At 43.9% G+C, this 21,939-nt stretch overlaps 1 protein-coding gene across 1 annotated transcript in view; it reads right to left on the bottom strand.

Moving 5' to 3' along the window:
• Nucleotides 1–21,939, bottom strand: part of LOC126457506 (uncharacterized) — a 49,683-nt gene that overhangs the window by 17,638 nt on the left and 10,106 nt on the right. The window contains exon 2 of the mRNA XM_050093837.1: nt 7,044–7,502. Within this exon, the coding sequence (XP_049949794.1) occupies nt 7,044–7,502 (459 nt within the window). The remainder of the gene's footprint in view (nt 1–7,043; nt 7,503–21,939) is intronic.

The following is a 21,939-nucleotide window of genomic DNA, read 5'->3' as shown; positions in this document are numbered from 1 at the left end:
TACGCACAAGAAGAAAGCGGGCTACTTGCACAGTGGATCCCAGTGCGAGGGGTCTGATTTTGCGGTCTCGCGGCTGCCGGTAAGCCAGAATGAACGAGACTTTCTTTGATGTGAATCTTCAGGTATTGCCGGCGCAAAAACTGTTCCATTAAGTTTCGGGTGTGCAGCCGCAAGAATTCTCCTTCTTCTTCTAATATTTCGGCTGTATAACGTTCAGCCATCTTCAGAGTGAGCCGCAAGACTGCCGCTCCAGTGCTCGCTTCGTCCCTTTATACTCGTGTACCGCGCAACTGCGCATGTGGCCACAGATGCAAATGCGCCAGAGACGTTGGTCGGCGGCAGAGACGTGCACAATGCTCGAGTTACATATATGACTCCGCAGTCGATCTGTGTTGGCATGTCGATAAGTTATTGTCAGTTGCACTGACGACGTCTTTGTGAGTTTATTACACCAAGTGCCGGAATCCATAAATTATCAAGGTTGAAACCACTCTCTCTATTAATTAAATTGGTCGTTAAGCGAATCTCAATTGCCTCCTTCACTATCGAGTCCCAAAAAGATGATGTAGTTGCCAAAATTTCGGCGTGCTGTGCTAACGGAATCGAGGCGCACGCCTTGCGATATTCCCTAAACGATTTTACAGAAACTGATCAGAAAAAAATGATTTTCACATTAGTGATAGCTTCGTATGTCATGTTCAAAGTGAAGTGCCCATCGTTTCGTTGATGGCCACACTTACTGTGATATTGTCATTTAAGTAAGACGCTGCCCGAAATTCGAGAAGTTTGCAATGAAAAATATGGGTCGCTGTGCTTTTGCGTTTGGTGCATATTACACGACATGTTGCTGCTAATGAAATTTAGCTAATATTTTGAATTTTTCTTTAGACTTGGGAGGAGGTCTCTGTCTCCAATCTCGAGAAAATGTAATTTATGTAGCACTTCGACCACACCCACGCGAGATTGAAATATTCATAACATACCTCTTATCTCCTAAACTATTCGAAATAACGATACGAGATTTTGGCAGGTGAAAATATGCGAATAGGAAAGTATTTTGCTATACGGTTAACATACGGAACTTGCTTATTTACGTCAATATAGCCGAAGCTAAAGCTTTTATTTATTTTCTTCAACCAATATTGTAATTTTAAAAAAGTCATCGATAGAAAGTAGAAAGAGAATTTGCCAGTACGAAAATAAACGTGAAAGTACTTTCGTTACAGCAAGCCGACACAATGATGTTGCTTACTGTTTGTTTAATAAGACGCTCTGTTTCAAGATTCTGTCACAATAGCTACTGCAAGATGAGTTTGCGCAAATTATACTGTGTTAAGACGTAAAAGCAAAACTGAACCTGTCAAAAAGAGAAATGAAGGCATTCCTCATAAATTGTGAAGCTTCTTCAAAAGATAAATGGTTAACAATTCAAAGAAAAATACATCGCCAATTCTGTAGCAATTTCGGCAGAATCCTGTAACACATCGTATTCTTACTAGTGAATGACTAAAATAGAAACTTAGGAAAGGATTTTCTCCCCGGTTCGAGCTGAGAAATATGAAAATAAGTCGCAACAAGTAGTGCACCGTATATATTTACCTATCCCCGTTCGTAGTGAAATGGTGAAGTTCTCTACCCTAATGATCTTTTAATGAGTTAAAGATAGATTATACACTCCTGGAAATGGAAAAAAGAACACATTGACACCGGTGTGTCAGACCCACCATACTTGCTCCGGACACTGCGAGAGGGCTGTACAAGCAATGATCACACGCACGGCACAGCGGACACACCAGGAACCGCGGTGTTGGCCGTCGAATGGCGCTAGCTGCGCAGCATTTGTACACCGCCGCCGTCAGTGTCAGCCAGTTTGCCGTGGCATACGGAGCTCCATCGCAGTCTTTAACACTGGTAGCATGCCGCGACAGCGTGGACGTGAACCGTATGTGCAGTTGACGGACTTTGAGCGAGGGCGTATAGTGGGCATGCGGGAGGCCGGGTGGACGTACCGCCGAATTGCTCAACACGTGGGGCGTGAGGTCTCCACAGTACATCGATGTTGTCGCCAGTGGTCGGCGGAAGGTGCACGTGCCCGTCGACCTGGGACCGGACCGCAGCGACGCACGGATGCACGCCAAGACCGTAGGATCCTACGCAGTGCCGTAGGAAACAACACCGCCACTTCCCAGCAAATTAGGGACACTGTTGCTCCTGGGGTATCGGCGAGGACCATTCGCAACCGTCTCCATGAAGCTGGGCTACGGTCCCGCACACCGTTAGGCCGTCTTCCGCTCACGCCCCAACATCGTGCAGCCCGCCTCCAGTGGTGTCGCGACAGGCGTGAATGGAGGGACGAATGGAGACGTGTCGTCTTCAGCGATGAGAGTCGCTTCTGCCTTGGTGCCAATGATGGTCGTATGCGTGTTTGGCGCCGTGCAGGTGAGCGCCACAATCAGGACTGCATACGACCGAGGCACACAGGGCCAACACCCGGCATCATGGTGTGGGGAGCGATCTCCTACACTGGCCGTACACCACTGGTGATCGTCGAGGGGACACTGAATAGTGCACGGTACATCCAAACCGTCATCGAACCCATCGTTCTACCATTCCTAGACCGGCAAGGGAACTTGCTGTTCCAACAGGACAATGCACGTCCGCATGTATCCCGTGCCACCCAACGTGCTCTAGAAGGTGTAAGTCAACTACCCTGGCCAGCAAGATCTCCGGATCTGTCCCCCATTGAGCATGTTTGGGACTGGATGAAGCGTCGTCTCACGCGGTCTGCACGTCCAGCACGAACGCTGGTCCAACTGAGGCGCCAGGTGGAAATGGCATGGCAAGCCGTTCCACAGGACTACATCCAGCATCTCTACGATCGTCTCCATGGGAGAATAGCAGCCTGCATTGCTGCGAAAGGTGGATATACACTGTACTAGTGCCGACATTGTGCATGCTCTGTTGCCTGTGTCTATGTGCCTGTGGTTCTGTCAGTGTGATCATGTGATGTATCTGACCCCAGGAATGTGTCAATAAAGTTTCCCCTTCCTGGGACAATGAATTCACGGTGTTCTTATTTCAATTTCCAGGAGTGTATATATTCATAATCTGTTTTAATTTTAATGAATAGTGTCAAGCGGTTAGTAAAGTAATGAAACAATTTAATTTTTAAGGACCGTTGGTAGGCGGTGAAACGAGATTTGTTGTGAGCTTTTGCAACAACCTAAGCGAAGAAATTACGCGTTTATTTTACTTCTTCGCAAGCTGTTGACTTGATTCACCCTCAGTTCCTCACTTAATAAAACACTGTTTCAGGAGGTTTAAGATGCAGAAAGAATATAATTTGATCAATTTCAATAACACTTGTTCATTATTATAAAGACATTGGGTACAAGATCACTCTGAAACCGCAACAAAAGGAACTATTTATTTTGGTCTGAATTGTTAACCTACTCTCTTTCTGAAAAGCGTCATCAGTGCGAGTTTTAGACAAAAAGTTTAACAACTTGGATGAAAATAAATCTGCAATTCTGTTGCAATTTCTGAGGAATCCGATAGCGTAGTGTATCTTTAATAATTAACAGCCGGGACTAGAACTTACCAAAGGATCTTCTTTCTACACCTCAATTATATCTGACATATGAAAAAGTGTAGCAAATATCGTACAGTCTAATCATTCCTGTTCCCGTGTAGAGTGAGGGAGCGAATATTCTTTCCACAAATGTTTTTTAATTCATCAGTGATATTACCTTTGACTAATAGTTGGCTATGTTCTGCAAGTCGTCAGTGTGTTCACAGCGTCAGAGTTACGAAAGAGTTTTATTACGTTAGTTCTACTTTGCGGCAGAAGGGCATTACTGTTCTATAAGAAACAACGAATTTGGTGGCTGTGTATCTGTTGATAACAATGTTATAAAAGCACGATCGTCATTACCTTATGAATCACTGGAGACTATGCATTAAGTTTAAAATAGATTATAAAAATATATAATATATCTATAAAACATTAAAAATAATTAAGGTGATGCTGCGAATTACTTTCAGATTTCGAAGCTGAAATACAGGGAGAAAATCCTTTGGTAAGTGTCTGTTCCGGTCGTGAATTAAAAATGCGATGGGTTACACGATTGCAGCAAAATTGGTACAGAGCTGCCGACTTTTTTGTGTCTGAGTCATTAACTTTTCTCTTTTAAAAATGGTTAGTTATGAGGAACGCTTATATTTCTCTTGTTGACCAGTATAATTTTGCTTTTCACCAATACAGCGTATATATTGCAGAAACTCATCTTGCAGTAGCTATTGCGATAGAATCTTGAAACAGAGTGTCTTATTAAACAAACAATAAGTGACCAGAGTGGTCAATACCTTACGGAAAACCTCCTTGTGTCGGTTTGCTGTAACATAAGATGAGAAATTTCACGTTTATTGTCATACTAGCAAATTCTCTGTTCACTAGCTATTGGTGACTTTTTAAAAATTATAATACTGGTCGAAAAAAATTAAATAAAAACTGTAGCTTCGGGTATATCGACGTAGATAAGAAAGCTCCGTATGTTAAGCATATAGCAAAATACTTTCAACTTTGCGTACTATCACCTGCCAAAATCTCGCATCGATATCTCGAACGGTTTAGGAAATATGAGGTATGTTATGAGATAGAAATCTCCTCCAAAATCTAAAGAAAAATTCAGTATCTTAGCTAAACCTCATTTAGAGCAACATATGGTGTAATAAGCACCAAGCGTGAAATCATAGCGACCCACATTTTTCATTGCAAACTTTATCCAATTTCGCGCAGCGTCTGACTTGTGTGAGAGTATCACAATAACTACGGACAGTTCACCATGAAGCTGAGGTACAAACCTACATGTAACGCAAAAAACAAATTTTTTTATGAATAGTTTCTGTAAAACGGCCTTGCCGCAGTGGTAACATCGGCTCCCGTCAGATCAGTGTAGTTAAGCGCTGTCGGGTTGGGCTAGCACTTGGACGGGTGACCATCCGGTCTGCCGAGCGCTGTTGGCAAGCGGGGTGCACTCAGCCCTAGTGAGCCAGACTGAGGAGCTACTTGATTGAGAAGTAGCGGCTCCGGTGTCGTAAACTGACATGTGGCCGGAAGAGCGGCGTGCTGACCACATGCTCCTCCATATCCATATCCAGTTTCGCCTGTGGTCTGAGGATGACACGGCGACCGGTCGGTACCGTTCGGCCTTCCAAGGCCTGTTCGAATGGATTTTAGTTTTGGTAAAACCGTGTGACAAAGACTACAAAGCTAACAGAGCGCTCATGACGTTCTACTTATAATGGCTGTGCTGCACCTTGACTAGAGGGCTAACTACCTTCCGTTCTTACACTAACGGTGTCGTCCAGCTGTCTAGTGTCATTTCAGTTGCTCCCTCCTACTTTAATTGCAGTTCAAAACAAATACACTACTGGCCATTAAAATTGCTACACCAAGAAGAAATGCAGATGATAAACGGATATTCATTGGACAAATATATTATATTAAAACTGACATGTGATTACATTTTCACGCATTTTGGGTGTTTAGATACTGAGAAATCAGTACCCAGAACAACCACCTCTGGCCGTAATAACGGGCTTGGTATGCCTGGGTATTGAGTCAAACAGAACTTGGATGGCGTGTACAGGTACAGCTGCCCATGCAGCTTCTACATGATACCAGAGTTCATCAAGAGTAGTGACTGGCGTATTGTGACGAGCCAGTTGCTCGGCCACCATTGACCAGACGTTTCCAGTTGGTGAGAAATATGGAGAATGTGCTGGCCAGGGCAGCAGTCGAACATTTTCTGTATCCAGAAAGGCCCGTACAGAACCTGCAACATGCGGTCGTGCATTATCCTGCCGAAATGTAAGGTTTTGCAGGGATCGAATGAAGAGTATAGCCACGGGTCGTAACACATCTGAAATGTCAATGCGAACAAGAGGTGACCGAGACGTGTAACGGATGGCACCCCATACCATAACGCCGGGTGATACGCCAGTATGGCGATGACGAATACACGCTTCCAATGTGCATTCACCGCGACGTCGCCAAACACGGATGCGACCATCATGATGATGTAAACAGAACCTGGATTCATCCGGAAAAACGTACGTTTTGCCATTCATGCACGCAGGTTCGTCGTTGAGTACACCATCGCAGGCCCTCCTGTCTGTGATGCAACGTCAAGGGTAACCGCAGCCACGGTCTCCGAGGTAACGGTCCGTGCTGCTGCAAACGTTGTCGAACTGTTCGTTCGTGCAGATGGTTGTTGTCTTACAAACGTCCCCATCTGTTGACTCAGGGATCGAGACGTGGCTGCACGATCCGTTACAGCGATGCGGATAAGATGCCTGTCATCTCGACTGCTAGTGATACGAAGCCGTTGGGATCCAGCACGGCGTTCCGTATTACCCTCCTGAACCCACCGATTCCATCTTCTGCTAACAGTCATTGGATCTCGACTAACACGAGCAGCAATGTCGTGATACGATAAACCGCAATCGCAATAGGCTACAATCCGATCTTTATCAAAGTCGGAAACGTGATGGTACGCATTTCTTCTCCTTACACGAGGCTTCACAACGACGTTTCACCAGGCGACGCCGGTGAACTGCTGTATGTGTATGAGAAATCGGTTGGAAACTTTGCTCATGTCAGCACGGTGTAGGTGTCGCCACCGGCGCCAACCTTGTGTGAATGCTCTGAAAAGCTAATCATATGCATATCGCAGCATCTTGTTCCTGTCGGTTAAATTTCGCGTCTGTAGCTCGTCATCTTCGCGGCGTAGCAATTTTAATGGCCAGTAGTGTAGTTTATTTCACGTCCTCTGATGGATGGCGTGAAATTCTTCTCTGTAAATTTTGTTGAAGCCTTTAATTATTGTTATTATAATTAAATGTAAGTAGAAAAAAAATTAGAGGAGGATACATTTGTGCATTGGTACGTAATGTATTTGCTATGTTACAGGCGGACTCTTATGCGCTACATGGAACGTGTGTAAAAGCACAAGTAGTTGTAGGTATAGGTAGTTAGGAACCTGGTGTGCCGCTTCCACTTGTCGCGGCAGGTGCCGTCGCTGGCGACGCCCTGGCCGGGCGCGCAGGTGACGGGCCTGTCAGGCGCGTTGATGAAGCTGCGCAGCAGCGGCTCGAGGCTGGGGTCGGCGCGCAGCACGTCGCGCAGCGGCAGACGCAGCAGGCGGCGCAGCGCCATCAGCACGCGCGCGGGCAGCTGGCGCAGCAGGTGCGCGGCGCGCACGCTCAGCGTCTCGTAGACGGGCCGCCCCAGCGCCGCGCGCACCTCCGCCGGCCGGGCCACCAGCAGCCGCGCCGGGCCGCGCAGCAGCGCCTCCAGCCGCGGCTCGCCCAGCGCCTCCAGCTCCGCCACCACCCCCTCGTCCAGCAGCGACTCCAGCGGCTTCTCCAGGATCCCCTCTACCTCCCTGTCCCTCTCTCTCGTCTCGAACACTACTGCTTCGCCCCTGTCGTTCTCCGAACTGTTGACAACATTGTGGCAACACGTCAGAGCTTCACATATTAAACTGCCATTAAAAATAAAGGATTCTGCACGACATTATCATAATTAAAGAAGCTCCAGTCCATTCGAAAAGACGCTTTGCACTGGACTACGGACTACAGATGTACAGTCGTGTGCAAAACGAGCGAGACCCCTCACCTTTTCGTTAAGCTGATCCGCACAGCTTTGAAGTCTGCCATACAGCATAACAGGCAAGGCGACGAAGTGCTACCAACATACTATGCACAGGCGTGATATTGACAAACTATCCGAACTTTCCAGAATGAGATTTTCACTCTGCAGCGGAGTGTGCGCTGATATGAAACTTCCTGGCAGATTAAAACTGTGTGCCGGACCGAGACTCTAACTCGGGACCTTTGCCTTTCGCGGGCAAGTGCTCTACCAACTGAGCTACCCAAGCACGACTCACGCCCCGACCTCACAGCTTTACTTCCGCCAGGTCCCGAGTTCGAGTCTCGGTTCGGCACACAGTTTTAATCTGCCATGAAGTTTCATATCAGCGCACACTCCGCTGCAGAGTGAAAATCTCATTCTGGAAACATCCCCCAGGCTGTGGCTAAGCCATGTCTCCGCAACATCCTTTCCTTCAGGAGTGCTAGTTCTGCAAGGTTCGCAGGAGAGCTTCTGTAAAGTTTGGAAGGTAGGAGGCGAGGTACTGGTGGAAGTAAAGCTGTGAGGACGGGGCGTGAGTCGTGCTTGGGTAGCTCAGTTGGTAGAGCACTTGCCCGCGAAAGGCAAAGGTCCCGTGTTCGAGTCTCGGTCCGGCACACAGTTTTAATCTGCCAGGAAGTTTCATATCCGAACATTGTCAGATTGTTTTCAATCATGTGTAAGACTGTATTAATGCTGATTAGTGTGTTAAACACAACACGTAAATATAAGATATAAATGAAAGAAGAAACGCTAATTAGTATGAACTGTACTAATAAAAACGAATTTCAGCTTACCGAGATAACACAACTGTTCTAGTAAGACTAAGTACCCCAGATCGTTACGAATTAGCAAAATATTATACGCATTCGGCCGCGAAACGGTTTGTGTCAGACCAGTCATAGTAGATTACCGTTGTTGACCTACCATGAAAGTGTGCAAATTTAGCAACGCGTGAAGATTCATAACGAAATTCACTTAAAAATCATTCAGTGCCACAAGTAGGTCAATTCAATTATTGACAGAGGCGGAAAAAGGAAGGCAGTAACAAGTACGAAATTCTCCAGGATAAGGAGGGAGATAGGAGAGTGCTTGTGATGAGGACGGAGTTATCGTAAGAGGTGATGATTAGACAGCGGTGGCTGTAGGGGCAAGGAGAGTGTGGCAACTGGTATTCAGAGCTATAGATAGAAGAAGAAAAGGGGATGTGGGGCGACAGGAAAGGGGAAAAGGAGGAGATGTGGTAGGGGGCGAGGAGGGGGAGGGAGCCCTGGGGGTGGATAGGGTAGGATGATTCAGAGTTGATAGGATTGGTATATGTTGCAGGGGACTTCGTGGTTCAGGACAGATGAGATATGCAAAGAGTTGGGCAGCACACTAGGATTGGAAACGTGAGGGGATACAGTAGGATTGGTGGAGTCGAATTTGCTGATGGAACAGTGTGAGGAGAGGTGGGAATTTGATGAGTGTGGGGGAAGGTAAGCGGATGTGGAAAGCAAGGCGATGAGCATGGCGATCGAGGATCTGATGGGGCTTATAGAACTAAGGAGGGGCAGTGATCCATGCAACATTTGCACAGTCAAGGCTGGGGAGAATCAGGGATTTATACGTGTGAAGGACAGTGTAGGGGTTTCAATACTTCACAGAAAACTGTTGGTGGAGAGATAAAAATTGACAAACATACTTGATATGATATGGGGTTTTATTGAAACCAAAACAAAGAGCACAAAACAACCAACAGATGACACTTGGGGTGATACAGAAGCAATAAATAGCGTAACAATTGAAGTTTAGCTAAGACAATGTTCCTTAAGCTATAACAAATGGTCAACATGTCGGCTTCATCAACAATACCTTTAGTTCAAATTGCGTCAATTCCTAAGGGACCAAAGTGCTTAGGACATCGGTCCCTAGATTTACACATTACTTAAACTAACTTAAACTAACCTATGCAAAGAACAACACACACACACACACCCGTGTCCGAGGGAGGACTCGAACCTCTGGCGGGAGGCTCCGCGCAGTCCATGGCGTGACGCCTCAAACCGCGCGGCCATTCCGTTCGTCAATACCTGTAGTCGAACGATAATGTTGTGAACAGCACTGTACAACATATCAGTAAGACTGTGAGGAACTGCCGTCATATGTTGTCTTTTAGCTTCCCTAATGACAACTGTGGAAACCCCACAGCCAGTACTCGTAACCACACGGATTAAGGTCTGGGGATCAGGGAGGTCGAGTATGCCTGACGTGGCGGCTCCTCACCAAACGATGTGCACAAGATATCTTTCACACGTACAGCGGCATCCTGCATAAAAGTAGTACCTTTCAGCAGGCTTTTATCAGACAGGCTAGGGATGATACGACTCTGTAACATATCTGCGTACTTCGTACCCGTCGCACTCACATTTTATAGCTACACGATTCTCATGCGACAGGAATGACTCGTCGGTGTCCAGCACCATCTGTTGGCCGATTTTGCGCTCGTTTTTGGTTTCAATAAGATTCCATGTCATTTCAGACTTGTGTGTCAAGTTTTACCTATGCGCCTACATTATTTCGTGACGTAGCGCATTTTAGAATGTCAATGGACTTTTTGGTCACCCTTTAGATTACGTTGGAAGTTTGAAACTAAGTTGGCAGAACACAAGTGGGCAGGACGGATTTTTCATTTTAAAATTCGTTCTACTGTTACATAGCACTGAAAAATTTGTTTCCTTTGATGAAAGCTATTGAATACAGTGTGTAATGTGTAGATGTTCAATTTGCATTTAAATTATGGTGTTTTCAACTGAGGAACGTATTTTTCTTGTTGTACATGGTTTTCGACAAGGCGGCAAGTACACACATTTAGTGCTGGAGGCATTTGCTGAAAAGTTCCCGGAAGCAGCTGTACTTCATCCTGTTTTGGTTCGTCGACTTACTGACAAATTTCGAGAAAATGGCTAGCAGGCTGCGTTAGAAGCCTGACGAACTGGAAGACCAGCTAAACTAAAAGAACATAATTTGTTGGATATTTCTGACTCTATGCAGCAGAGCCCAGCAACGTCATTGCCCAAGCCGACACGAGAAAACTATATTGGGCTTGCAGCAGCACATAGAGAACTTAACTAAAAACTGAAATTTTTCCCGTCTAAAGTAACACCAGTGCAAGAACTGAAAGATGCAAATCGTGAAAAGCCAATCCGTTACTGCAAACGGTCTACATATTTTATGGAGATGAATACCACTGATATTCTTGATGTCACATTCCCTGGAGACAAGGTGTGGTTCCACTTTTCTGGTCATTTTAATACACAAAACACACGATTATGATCAGCAGAGAATCCTCGTGCTTTGCTTGAAATGCCATTGTATGATCAGAAAAGTGGAGTGTGCTTAGCAACATTCAGATGACGCATTACTGGATCTTTATTTTTTGAAGAAACCGTGAACGGTAAACGTTATTTTTCAATGATCCACTATGTCCTTAGCCATGTGTGTCAACAATTCATGGTTTCAACAAGAAGCCGCTACTGTGCTCACAGCTAACAGCACTTTGTGTATTCCAGGAGACTTTTTTGGGGAATATGTCATCTCGAAAAACGTTACTACACCAGACCTTTTTTCTTTAGGAAGCAGTAAATTCTGTAGTGTATCACAATGCGCGCTTGGTTTGTGACTATATAACTGAGCATGTGAGAAGCATATTACTATCACATATACAGAAAGTGTTTTCGAATAAAGTTAGGCCAGTTGTGGCTTGTGAATATCACTTCCAACATATGTTCCAACTGCACAATAATTTTCCCAACACACTGTACAATAGCCAATGAGTTTTATGTATTCTATGATAGTGTAACAAAGAATAAATTATCTTTGAAATTTATACTCTTTGGCATAGCTTGCGCTAACTGGTGAGCCTTAAACTGTTAAGTAAATAAATTTTTTTCATTACTTATAGCTATATATGTCAGTTTTGTGGTGAAATGCACATCATTCCGTTAGTGGCATACAGGGTGGTCCATTGATAGTGACCGGGCCAAATATCTCACGAAATAAGTGTCGAACGAAAAAACTACTAAGAACGAAACTCGTCTAGCTTCAAGGGGGAAACCAGATGGCGCTATGGTTGGCCCGCTAGATGGCGCTGCCATAGGTCAAACGAATATCAACTGCGTTTTTAAAAATAGGAACCCCCATTTTTATTACATATTCGTGTAGTACGTAAAGAAATACGAATGTTTTAGTTGGACCACTTTTTTCACTTCGTGATAAATGGCGCTGTAATAGTCACAAACGTATAAGTACGTGGTATCACGTAACATTCCGCCAGTGCGGACGGTATTTGCTTCGTGATACATTACCCGTGTTAAAATGGACCGTTTACCAATTGCGGAAAAGGTCGATATCGTGTTGATGTATGGCTATTGTGATCAAAATGCCCAACGGGCGTGTGCTATGTATGCTGCTCTGTATTCTGGACGACATCACCCAAGTGTCCAGACCGTTCGCCAGATAGTTACGTTATTTAAGGAAACAGGAAGTGTTCAGCCACATGTGAAACGTTAACCACGACCTGCAACAAATGACGATGCCCAAGTAGGTGTTTTAGCTGCTGTCGCGGCTAATCCGCACATCAGTAGCAGACAAATTGTGCGAGAATCAGGAATCTCAAAAACGTCGTTGTTGAGAATGCTACATCAACATCGACTGCACCCGTACCATATTTCTATGCACCAAGAATTGCATGGCGACGACTTTGAACGTCGTGTGCAGTTCTGCCACTGGGCACAAGAGAAATTACGGGACGATGACAAATTTTATGCGCGCGTTCTATTTAGCGACGAAGCGTCATTCACCAACAGCGGTAACGTAAACCGGCATAATGTGCACTATTGGGCAACGGAAAATCCACGGTGGCTGCGAAAAGTGGAACATCAGCGACCTTTGCGGGTTAATGTATGGTGCGGCATTGTGGGAGGAAGGATAATTGGCCCCCATTTTATCGATGGCAATCTAAATGGTGCAATGTATGCTGATTTCCTACGTAATGTTCTACCGATGTTACTGTGGTGTCACCGCCAGACACCACACTTGCTAGGTGGTAGCTTTAAATCGGCCGCGGTCCATTAGTACATGTCGGACCCGCGAGTCGCCACTGTGTGATCGCAGACCGAGCGCCACCACAAGGCAGGTCTCGAGATACGGAATAGCACTCGCCCCAGTTGTACGGACGACTTTGCTAGCGACTACACTGACGAAGCCACGCTCCTTTGCCGAGCAGATAGTTAGAATAGCCTTCAGCTAAGTCCATGGCTACGACCTAGCAAGGCGCTATTAGTAACGTTGCATGTATCTAAAGAGTCTCACTTGTATCGCCACAATCTCCAGATGTACCACAAGGATGGATTAAAGTTAAGTATTCCAGAAGCTACGTACTTTTCTTAATAGCAATCATTACGTATCCTGTTTCAGACCTCACGCACCCTCTTTGGCTTAGCGCGTGCCTGTCGGCTTCCTCTCATTGTGTCTAGGCTGTCTTGTCTAGACACAACAGTTACTACAAGATGTTTCACTGCATGACAGAATGGCAATGTACTTCCAACTTGATGGATACCCGGCACATAGCTCGTGTGCGGTTGAAGCGGTATTGAATAGCATCTTTCATGACAGGTGGATTGGTCGTCGAAGCATCATACCATGGCCCGCACGTTCACCGGATCTGATGTCCCCGTATTTCTCTCTATGGGGAAAGTTGAAGGATATTTGCTATCGTGATCCACCGACAACGCCTGACAACATGCGTCAGCGCATTGTCAGTGCAAGTGCGAACATTACGGAAGGCGAACTACTCGCTGTTGAGAGGAATGTCATTACACGTATTGCCAAATGCATTGAGGTTGACGGACATAATTTTGAGCATTTATTGCATTAATGTGGATACTTACAGGTAATCACGGTGTAACAGCATGCGTTCTCAGAAATAATAAGTTCACAAAGGTACATGTATCACATTGGAACAACCGAAATAAAACGTTCAAACGTACCTACGTTCTGTATTTTAATTTTAAAAACCTACCTGTTACCAACTGTTCGTCTAAAATTGTGAGCCATATGTTTGTGACTATTACAGCGCCATCTATCAAAAAACGGAAAAAGTGGTCCAACTAAAAAACGTTCATATTTCTTTACGTACTACACGAATATGTAACAAAAACTGGGGGTTCCTATTTTTAAAAACGCAGTTGATATCCGTTTGACCTATGGCAGCGCCACCTAGCGGGTCAATCATAGCGCCATCTGGTTTCCCCCTTCAAGCTAGACAAGTTTCGTACTTTGTAGTTTTTTCGTTTGACGCTCATTTCGTGAGATATTTGGTCCGCTCACGATCAATGGAGCACTCTGTATAGTGATTTTTGCATTTACGTAACACAACGCACAAAATTCGAAAGGTTTTTAATAAAAAATAGGGGCAGCTATGTTTCTTACTTTGGTGCATATTAGATCGTACATTGTGCGTACAAAATTTAGCTAACCCACTGAATTTTTCTTTAAGTTTGGGAGGATATATATATGTACCACCAGTCTCGAGAAGATGGATTTTATGTAGCTGTCTCACTTGCACTTATGTATGCTAACGATACAACGTTAACGAAATATTCATTAAATACAATGTATCTGATTACTGGTTTGAGATACCTAAGCGAGGTTTTGGCAAATTATACGATGTAAAGAGGCGAGTATTTTGCCATATAGTTAATACTTTTTTTTTTATACATCACTGGAATTTTTTCAGAATCACCAACAGGTAGTGAAAAGAGATTTTGCTAGTGTGAAAATATACATGAAATTTGTTCACTTATGCTACTGCAAAATGACACAAAGATGTTTTTTCGTAAGCTGTTGACTTCTACGATCGCCAATCGCTTGTTTAATAAGACTCTGTTTCAGGACTGATCGCAGTAGCCATTCCATAGTAAGTTAGGAAGATGAGTTTTTGCGAGCTATAGTGCGCCTTGCCCAAATACGAAAAATTAAACTTATTAACAAGAGAAATGTAGACGTTACTCATAAGTCATGATGTTTCTTCAAAGAAAGAAACGTTAACAGTTCAAATAAAAACAAATCACCAATTCTGTTGCAGTTTTGGCTGGACTCCGTAACCCTTCACATTTTTAATATGAATGGAAACTGTTTGAGAAATGTGGAAATCAGAACCGGTCACGGTGAGCCAAACGTCGAGCAGGCTTGGTGTGCAGGCCGTGTGCGTGACAAGGCTTAGCCGTATAGCCGTATAGCGCGACCTCTCATTTTGCACTACGGCCCAGATCACACAATAAACAGATTGGCCGCCCTTAACGGTGGAACAGGCAACCGCAATAATTTATTTATGGAGGACTTCGAGGACACGGCACTGAGGACTTCAGCTTTGCAACCAACGTGCTTCTGGAGATACGTGGACGATACCTTCTTCGTCTGGCCGCTTGGACGTGATGCTCTCAACAGATTTTTGGACCACTTCAACTGTCTTCATCCCCGTATCAAATTTACTATGGAGGTTGAAAATGATGGGATGCTTCCATTTTTAGACGTAATGGTTTATGAAAAACCAGATGGAAATTTGGGACACAGTGTTCACCGAAAGCCGACACACACAGATTGGTATCTGCATCCTAAGAGTTGTCATCCACCACACCAATGTAGTGGCGTCCTTAGGACTTTGGTACGGAGAGCATATGCCATTCCCGACGCAGACAGCTTAACCCAAGAACTTGAGCATTTGATGACTGTTTTTAACGAAAATGGATACACCGAGAATTAGATTCGTCTGGCTATGGAGTTTGGACCATCTCCGGAGGTGTACGAAGAGGAACAGATCTGTGGCCTTTCTCCCTTATGCTGGAGGCTTATCGTTTAAGATTGGACGAATTTTAAGGAATTTTAACATTAAGAGTGTGTTCCGTCCACCTTCTAAGATTAGGGCTCTGCTCGGCTCTGTGAAGGATGATTTGGGGCTCAGGAAACCCGGGATGTACAAAATTCCGTGTCAATGTGGGAAAGCTTACGTTGGCCGTTCTATTCGCACAGTGCATGACAGGTGTGTGGAACATCGCCGTCATACGAGGCTACAACAGCCGGAAAAATCGGCGGTAGCAGAACACTGCCTAAATGAGGGACACAAAATGAAATTTGAGGAAACTGTTGTGGTTGCCAACATTTCCGGTTTTTGGAACAGTGTCTATAAAGAGGCGATTGAAATTAGGTTGGCTGATAATTTAATCAACAGAGACAATGGGTTTCCTCTTAGCAAAACGTGGAATCCTGTATTATCTCACATCAAAACTGAACGTTCTTCGGTTCGGCCTTGATTGCGATATATCGTTGCCAGCAGTGTTTCACTAAGGGTGGCGCCACCTCCCTGTTTTGGAAGGTAGAAACCGTGATGGGCGGCGCATGCGCCGTGTACTGAACGGTGGCCTATATAGGACGTCGATTTGCAACCTGGCGTCAGTTCTCAGCGGGACTCATTAGCAGAAGCAATATTTTCCTGAAGATAGCGACCAGTTGGATCGCCGAAATATCGAGTCAAGTTGATTTTAGGATCCGGCAGCAAACCCGAAGAGACTTTCATGACTTGTTACGCTGGGAAAGCCTAGCTAATCACAACCGCATGAATAGTTTTTTCGTCGGACAACAGATGTCGCAAGCGACGCTACGATGTTGGTTGGCCAGTTCGTCTCATGGAATTGGCAGCCTCAGAAGGACCAATGCTCAGATCACAGGGTACATTTAGCAGAAGGCAGGAGCGCTGCGAGCCCTGCAGCCGAAGGTTGCAAATTAGCTCTTGTAATTCTACAAATGAAGTTTACTTCTACTTTAGGGATACTTCCTACAGTTATATGAGGAATAAATAAACGAATGAAACATTCCTCGCTATTTGGTGCTTGAATGAAGGCTGTATTGCCATAAACGCTGTCTGATAAACTGAAGGATTTATGCAGTCGCTTAGTTTATACGCTAGTCGCCCTCCGTCCTCTCTGCAGCGCGTTGACACGGATGATGAGGATAAAAAAGTCTCCACATGCAGATATAACACTAAAAACTTTCAGATGCTTTTCAGCTTTTTTTAAAATTTGATCAGTTACTTTCTTGACAAATGTTGAACACATATTGCACCACTGCAACAATAAATAAACAATAGTTAATTGGCGGAAGCCGATTGGTTTTTAGTTCGATGTCCTACAGAAAAATCGACTACAGCTGTCTTAGTCATTTTCTTCCAGCTTTGCTCTTTACGGTAGTTAATTATTAGTGTTTTAGGGCGCACAACAGCGAGGTTATCAGCGCCCGACGGTTGTTAATCCATTGCCAATACCATCGTAGTGATTCTCTCTCGTTCCTGCTTACCGGACGCTACCAACAGTACGAATAAATTTACCCGAACGTAATTTATCACCCGTGAGTTGCAGTGCTCACAATTGTGGTTCAAACATGGTTCAAATGGCTCTGAGCACTATGGGACTTAACTGCTGTGGTCATCAGTCCCCTAGAACTTAGAACTACTTAAACCTAACTAACCTAAGGACATCACACACATCCATGCCCGAAGCAGGATTCGAACCTGTGACCGTAGCGGTCGCGCGGTTCCAGACTATAGCGCCTAGAACTTCTCGGCCACTCCGGCCGGCCACAATTGTGGATGACACAAGTATACAGGCACCCACTACTGATTTATTGTGTGTGTGTGTGTGTATCTGTTTTTCTTAATACATCCGACTGCTGAACATGTGCAACAAAACTCACAGATTTCATTGCATTAAATAAAAACTTAGTTGGTGGGTAACAGGTGTAAGGCTCATTGCATTCGCTAATCAGGTACATGATCTGAGCCGTGCTGAATGGGCGCCCGGTTTGAGGCGCCATGTCACGGATTGCGCGGCCGCTGGATGTTGGAGTCCTCCCTCGGGCATGGGTGTGTGTGTTGTTTGTAGCATAAGTTAGTTTAAAGTAATATGTAAGTCTAGGGACAGATGACCTCAGCAGTTACATCCCTTAGGAATTCACACACATTTGAACATTTGAAATGATCTGAACACGGTTCCTGTAGTAAATACAACTGAAGTACCATTAGGTATCAAGTCCTCACACTACGGACGTAGTTCGCTCTTTTGCGTAGTGCATGTATAGGGCTTAACTGAATTATAACGACAATATAATTTTCACATTGATACTGTCAACGAGCATAAGAAACAGTTTTGGCTTCCTTTGTAAATAATTCTGTAGGCATTATTAACGGAAAACGTATTTTGCAGTATTTTAACTTTTACCTCCTCTCAGTTGAACGAGGTGGAGTGAGGAAGAAAAGGCAATGAAATCGATTAGAGCAGTGTAACATATTTTTTATATGTCACTACAAGAAAGTATATATAACTACACATTTTTTAGTATCTTCAGTTTTGAAAGAGTTTTACGAAACTTTTCTCTAAACATAGTTCTGCATACGTAATATAGTTTGCGATTAGCAAGGTGGTTTAAAATAAAAGGTCTGAGCTCCACATTCTTCATCATCCAGCCAGTGAAATTTTTCAGTTGCGAATTTCATGTAGTTAAGTACCCTAAACTTTATATTTCTCTTAAATTGTACGAAACAGGATTCGTATGGCTGTAACGACGACTCAATAACGTTGCTGAAATAAAAAGTTGGAGCTCTGAGCCCTCTTGACGAGCTACACAAAGTGCCAGTTACGTAACATTGATTGAGAATAAATAATCCTCTCTTTTCTTGAAGCTCTTGCTACAAGTAAGTGCCTCGTTTCTTCGCAAGAATCCATAATTTTGGATGCATTTATGTGCTAAGTAGCCAGCAAAATGTGCTACTGAACACTGTTCATCAGAAATATCTTCCTGGGAGGAAGGCAGATGTTCATCACCCTCGACGATGCTGTCTGTTCCACCCACAGAGGAACCAAGAGTGTTAGGGATTTCCTTGTTTCCAGAGCCCTCCAAGTGCTAAGGTCCATACTCTTCCTTTTCCAATCCACAGTTGTTCAGTAACAGTACGTTGTCAGTGTCACTTTCACAGTCTGAAGCGTCAGGTTTCATTAGTATATTAATAATGCTGGTTTGGAACAAGCACCTTAATGTTCTTGCTGTAGCGCTCAGGTTGCAACACATGCTCTGATAGCTGCAGCAACAGACTGGCTGAGGGCCTGGACTGCCATTTTCACATTCATTTTCTGGAATGAATCAGGTTGTAAATGACTGTCAGTGAGTTTTAACTACATTCTACTTTTTTTGTTCTTCTCGTCAATATCGTATGTCAGCCAAACGTCGTCAAATGAAACAACTGCAGTGTTGAAAGTGAAGTTGTCACAAAGCAGATTGTTTCGCAGGCTTTTGAATGAGTATGGAACATCATAAATAGCAGACACTCGCTGTCCACTTACACTGAAGTGAGGTCTTTCTGGCGTAACCTGTAAACGACCGCGCATGCTTCGATTACTAGCTCCCTAATGACGAACGACCAATTTTAGTTCCAAGTTTGCGTTTTGCAACAAAATAACTAGCTCCTGTAAGAGCACCAATATGTTCGCATGTTTTACTCATCAACTAGACAAAAAGTATGAAACAGGCGGCTTCCAGTTACTGTAATTACCTCTAGTCAAAGAAATAAGTGCATAATTTGCAGAAAGTGGGTTTCTTCCCCTGTCAGCCAAATCCTCTAGACCTTCTACTGAAGCGAGATCTTTTGTGTACTCCAGATGCTGCATTATAGACATCTTATCAAAAGAACACTACACATGCCATTTCCAAAGAGGTTTTTGTTAAAGCCTGGTAGAAACTTAGTGGCACCAATACATCGTCTAATTGTAGTCAGCCCAGGTAACATGATACTCAATTTTCACAAGAATTTGTATGCTGCTAGAGATTTGTAAAATAACATCAGTGAAAGATTTTTCTCAACTATGGCCAAGTGCATGTTAACAGCGAGCTCCTGGACTAACTTTAAATGGTGGGCCATTTTGTGGTGGAACGTTTGGATGTGATAGCTCCGTTAGTCACTTTGATTTTCGCTCCTCATTCCTTAAACCATTTGGACTTGAGTCCGGGATATTTGGTATTGCAAGTCCACGTAACTGCGCTGTGCCCTGGTTTCGTTGCATTTATCTTGAATTACAAGTGTGGCCGGTGTTCGGCGATTCCTTTTTTATGATTATTGTTAATATGTCAAGTGATCAGTTTTATTAATCAAAGCTTATTCTCTGTATAAAACTTCAGCCGCTCATTTAAATTGGAATTGCAAACTCCTGCTTTGTTGACAACTATAATAGTAACAATTTTGCACCGTCAAACGGTGCTTTGGTATTTAAGGTTGTGTGCGGATTGTCTGGTCATTATCACCGTGAGCCAGTTGTGGTTTATGAATTTATCAAGTGAAATTTCACGTCATTGGAGATTGTTTAATGAACTACTGCTTTACTAGTAGCTGCGGTTGTCACACTATAACGTTTAACATCTCTTCCTGCATTTGGCGCTACCCAGTGCTTGGCTGTTGGTTTTAGTATTTTAGTGAATCATGTATTAATACTGGGCTTGTGTGTTCTAGAAGCTGTTATTGGTGGGCGCAGGTCATCCTGCCTATTGTTGTCTCTTGAGCTCTCGAGCACGGAATTCAGACGCGCGGCCGATGTGAACGCCAAACGTCGAGAATGTGCTGATTGCTGTGTAGAGGTTTCAGGCTATCATTACATCATATTGCCGAATGTTTTCCATAGTAGTTAATTTAATTATTTATGAGATCTTGCTATTTGAGTATTTTTTGAAACCTAATAGCTTTTACAAATTGTTATTTTTCATATTCACAAGGCCTGATAATCGACTTAATTTCATAACTAGTGAGATCAGATCTGCAGTTATGTAAAGGTTATATTCGTGTAAAGGATTTTTTGTTAATTTAAGGTTGGGGCCATAAGGCTATTTCTTTTAATTTTTTTTGAATTATTCTCATTGCTTTTGTACAATTGAATAATCAGTGTAGATAAGTGCAGTTTGCAGATGCTAATTAATCATTGTGTTGTTACCAGTGCTCTGTTGTAATTAAAGTGGTGAAAATAAATTTTTGTATCCTCAAAAGGTGTCAGCATTCCACTCCAGCAGGCCATGTGCCCTGCTTACCAATCCTATACCTTACCAGAGGGGTCTTTTGTCAAGAAAGGACGTATGGATCAAGAAGCGTTGAGCGAGGTGTGTAGCTTTTTCATATCAGTAACTCACGGAGGTAAGGCAGATTCGATGTTTCACATTTCTAGGAAGAATCATACAAATAGCTTCAGGTAGCATCGACATCAAAGCCTATTTCCACATTCGTGATTAAAGAAGATACCCAGGAAGAACTGCTCGTTGCTGCTACAGAAAAAAAAAGAACAGTTTATGACTTGTAAGGCATCATTAACGCTTCAGTTCTCTTGACTATACCGTAAAACTGAAAGCCACAATGTATGCTGACTCCAAAGGCGCCACAATGCAGTCCACAGCCAAGACCAAAGCTACAGCGATTTTTAAAAATATTCTCGCACCACGCTCCGTGTCCGAATGTATAAAACAATTGCAGGAAGATTCGTATTATGGCATAAGCACCGATGCATCGATCCACAAGGCTGAAAATATATTTACTTTAGTTATTCAATACTTTACTGAAACTGACTGTATCCAACAGAAGCTGTTAAAGTTTGATTCGCTGAATTACGAAACATCGGGACACTTGCAAAGTTTTGTCTCGACGCTTTACAACCACAAATTCTATTTGATTAATTAATCGCTTTTTGTAAAGACAGTACCAACACCAGCTGAGATGGATTTCATCGACGCCGCCAGCGGAACGTGTTTCACCAAATTAAAGAATAAGTTAGGGGAAAAAATGATTCAAATGGCTCTGAGCACTATGGGACTTAACATCTGAGGTCATCAGTCCCCTTGAACATAGAACTACTTAAACCTAACTAACCTAAGGACATCACACACATCCATGTCCGAGGCAGGATTCGAACCTGAGAACGTAGCGGTCGCGCGGTTATGGACTGTAGAGCCTAGAACCGCTTGGCCACTACGGCCGGCTGTTGGGGAAAAGAGAAGTAATTGGATGCCCTGCCAATGTTCTCAACAATACTGAATCAAGCGCTGCTGTAGTCTTAACTCTCGACATTGAAATAATAGTCACGAAAATTTTTTATTATTTTTCAATATACCCCGTAAGTGGCTCTGAG

The sequence above is a fragment of the Schistocerca serialis genome, chromosome 1 (assembly GCF_023864345.2).
Source record: "Schistocerca serialis cubense isolate TAMUIC-IGC-003099 chromosome 1, iqSchSeri2.2, whole genome shotgun sequence".
In the NCBI taxonomy this organism is placed as follows: domain Eukaryota; kingdom Metazoa; phylum Arthropoda; class Insecta; order Orthoptera; family Acrididae; genus Schistocerca; species Schistocerca serialis.
The sequence above is the reverse complement of the archived record's forward strand: the minus strand, read 5'-3'. Positions and strand labels throughout refer to the sequence as shown.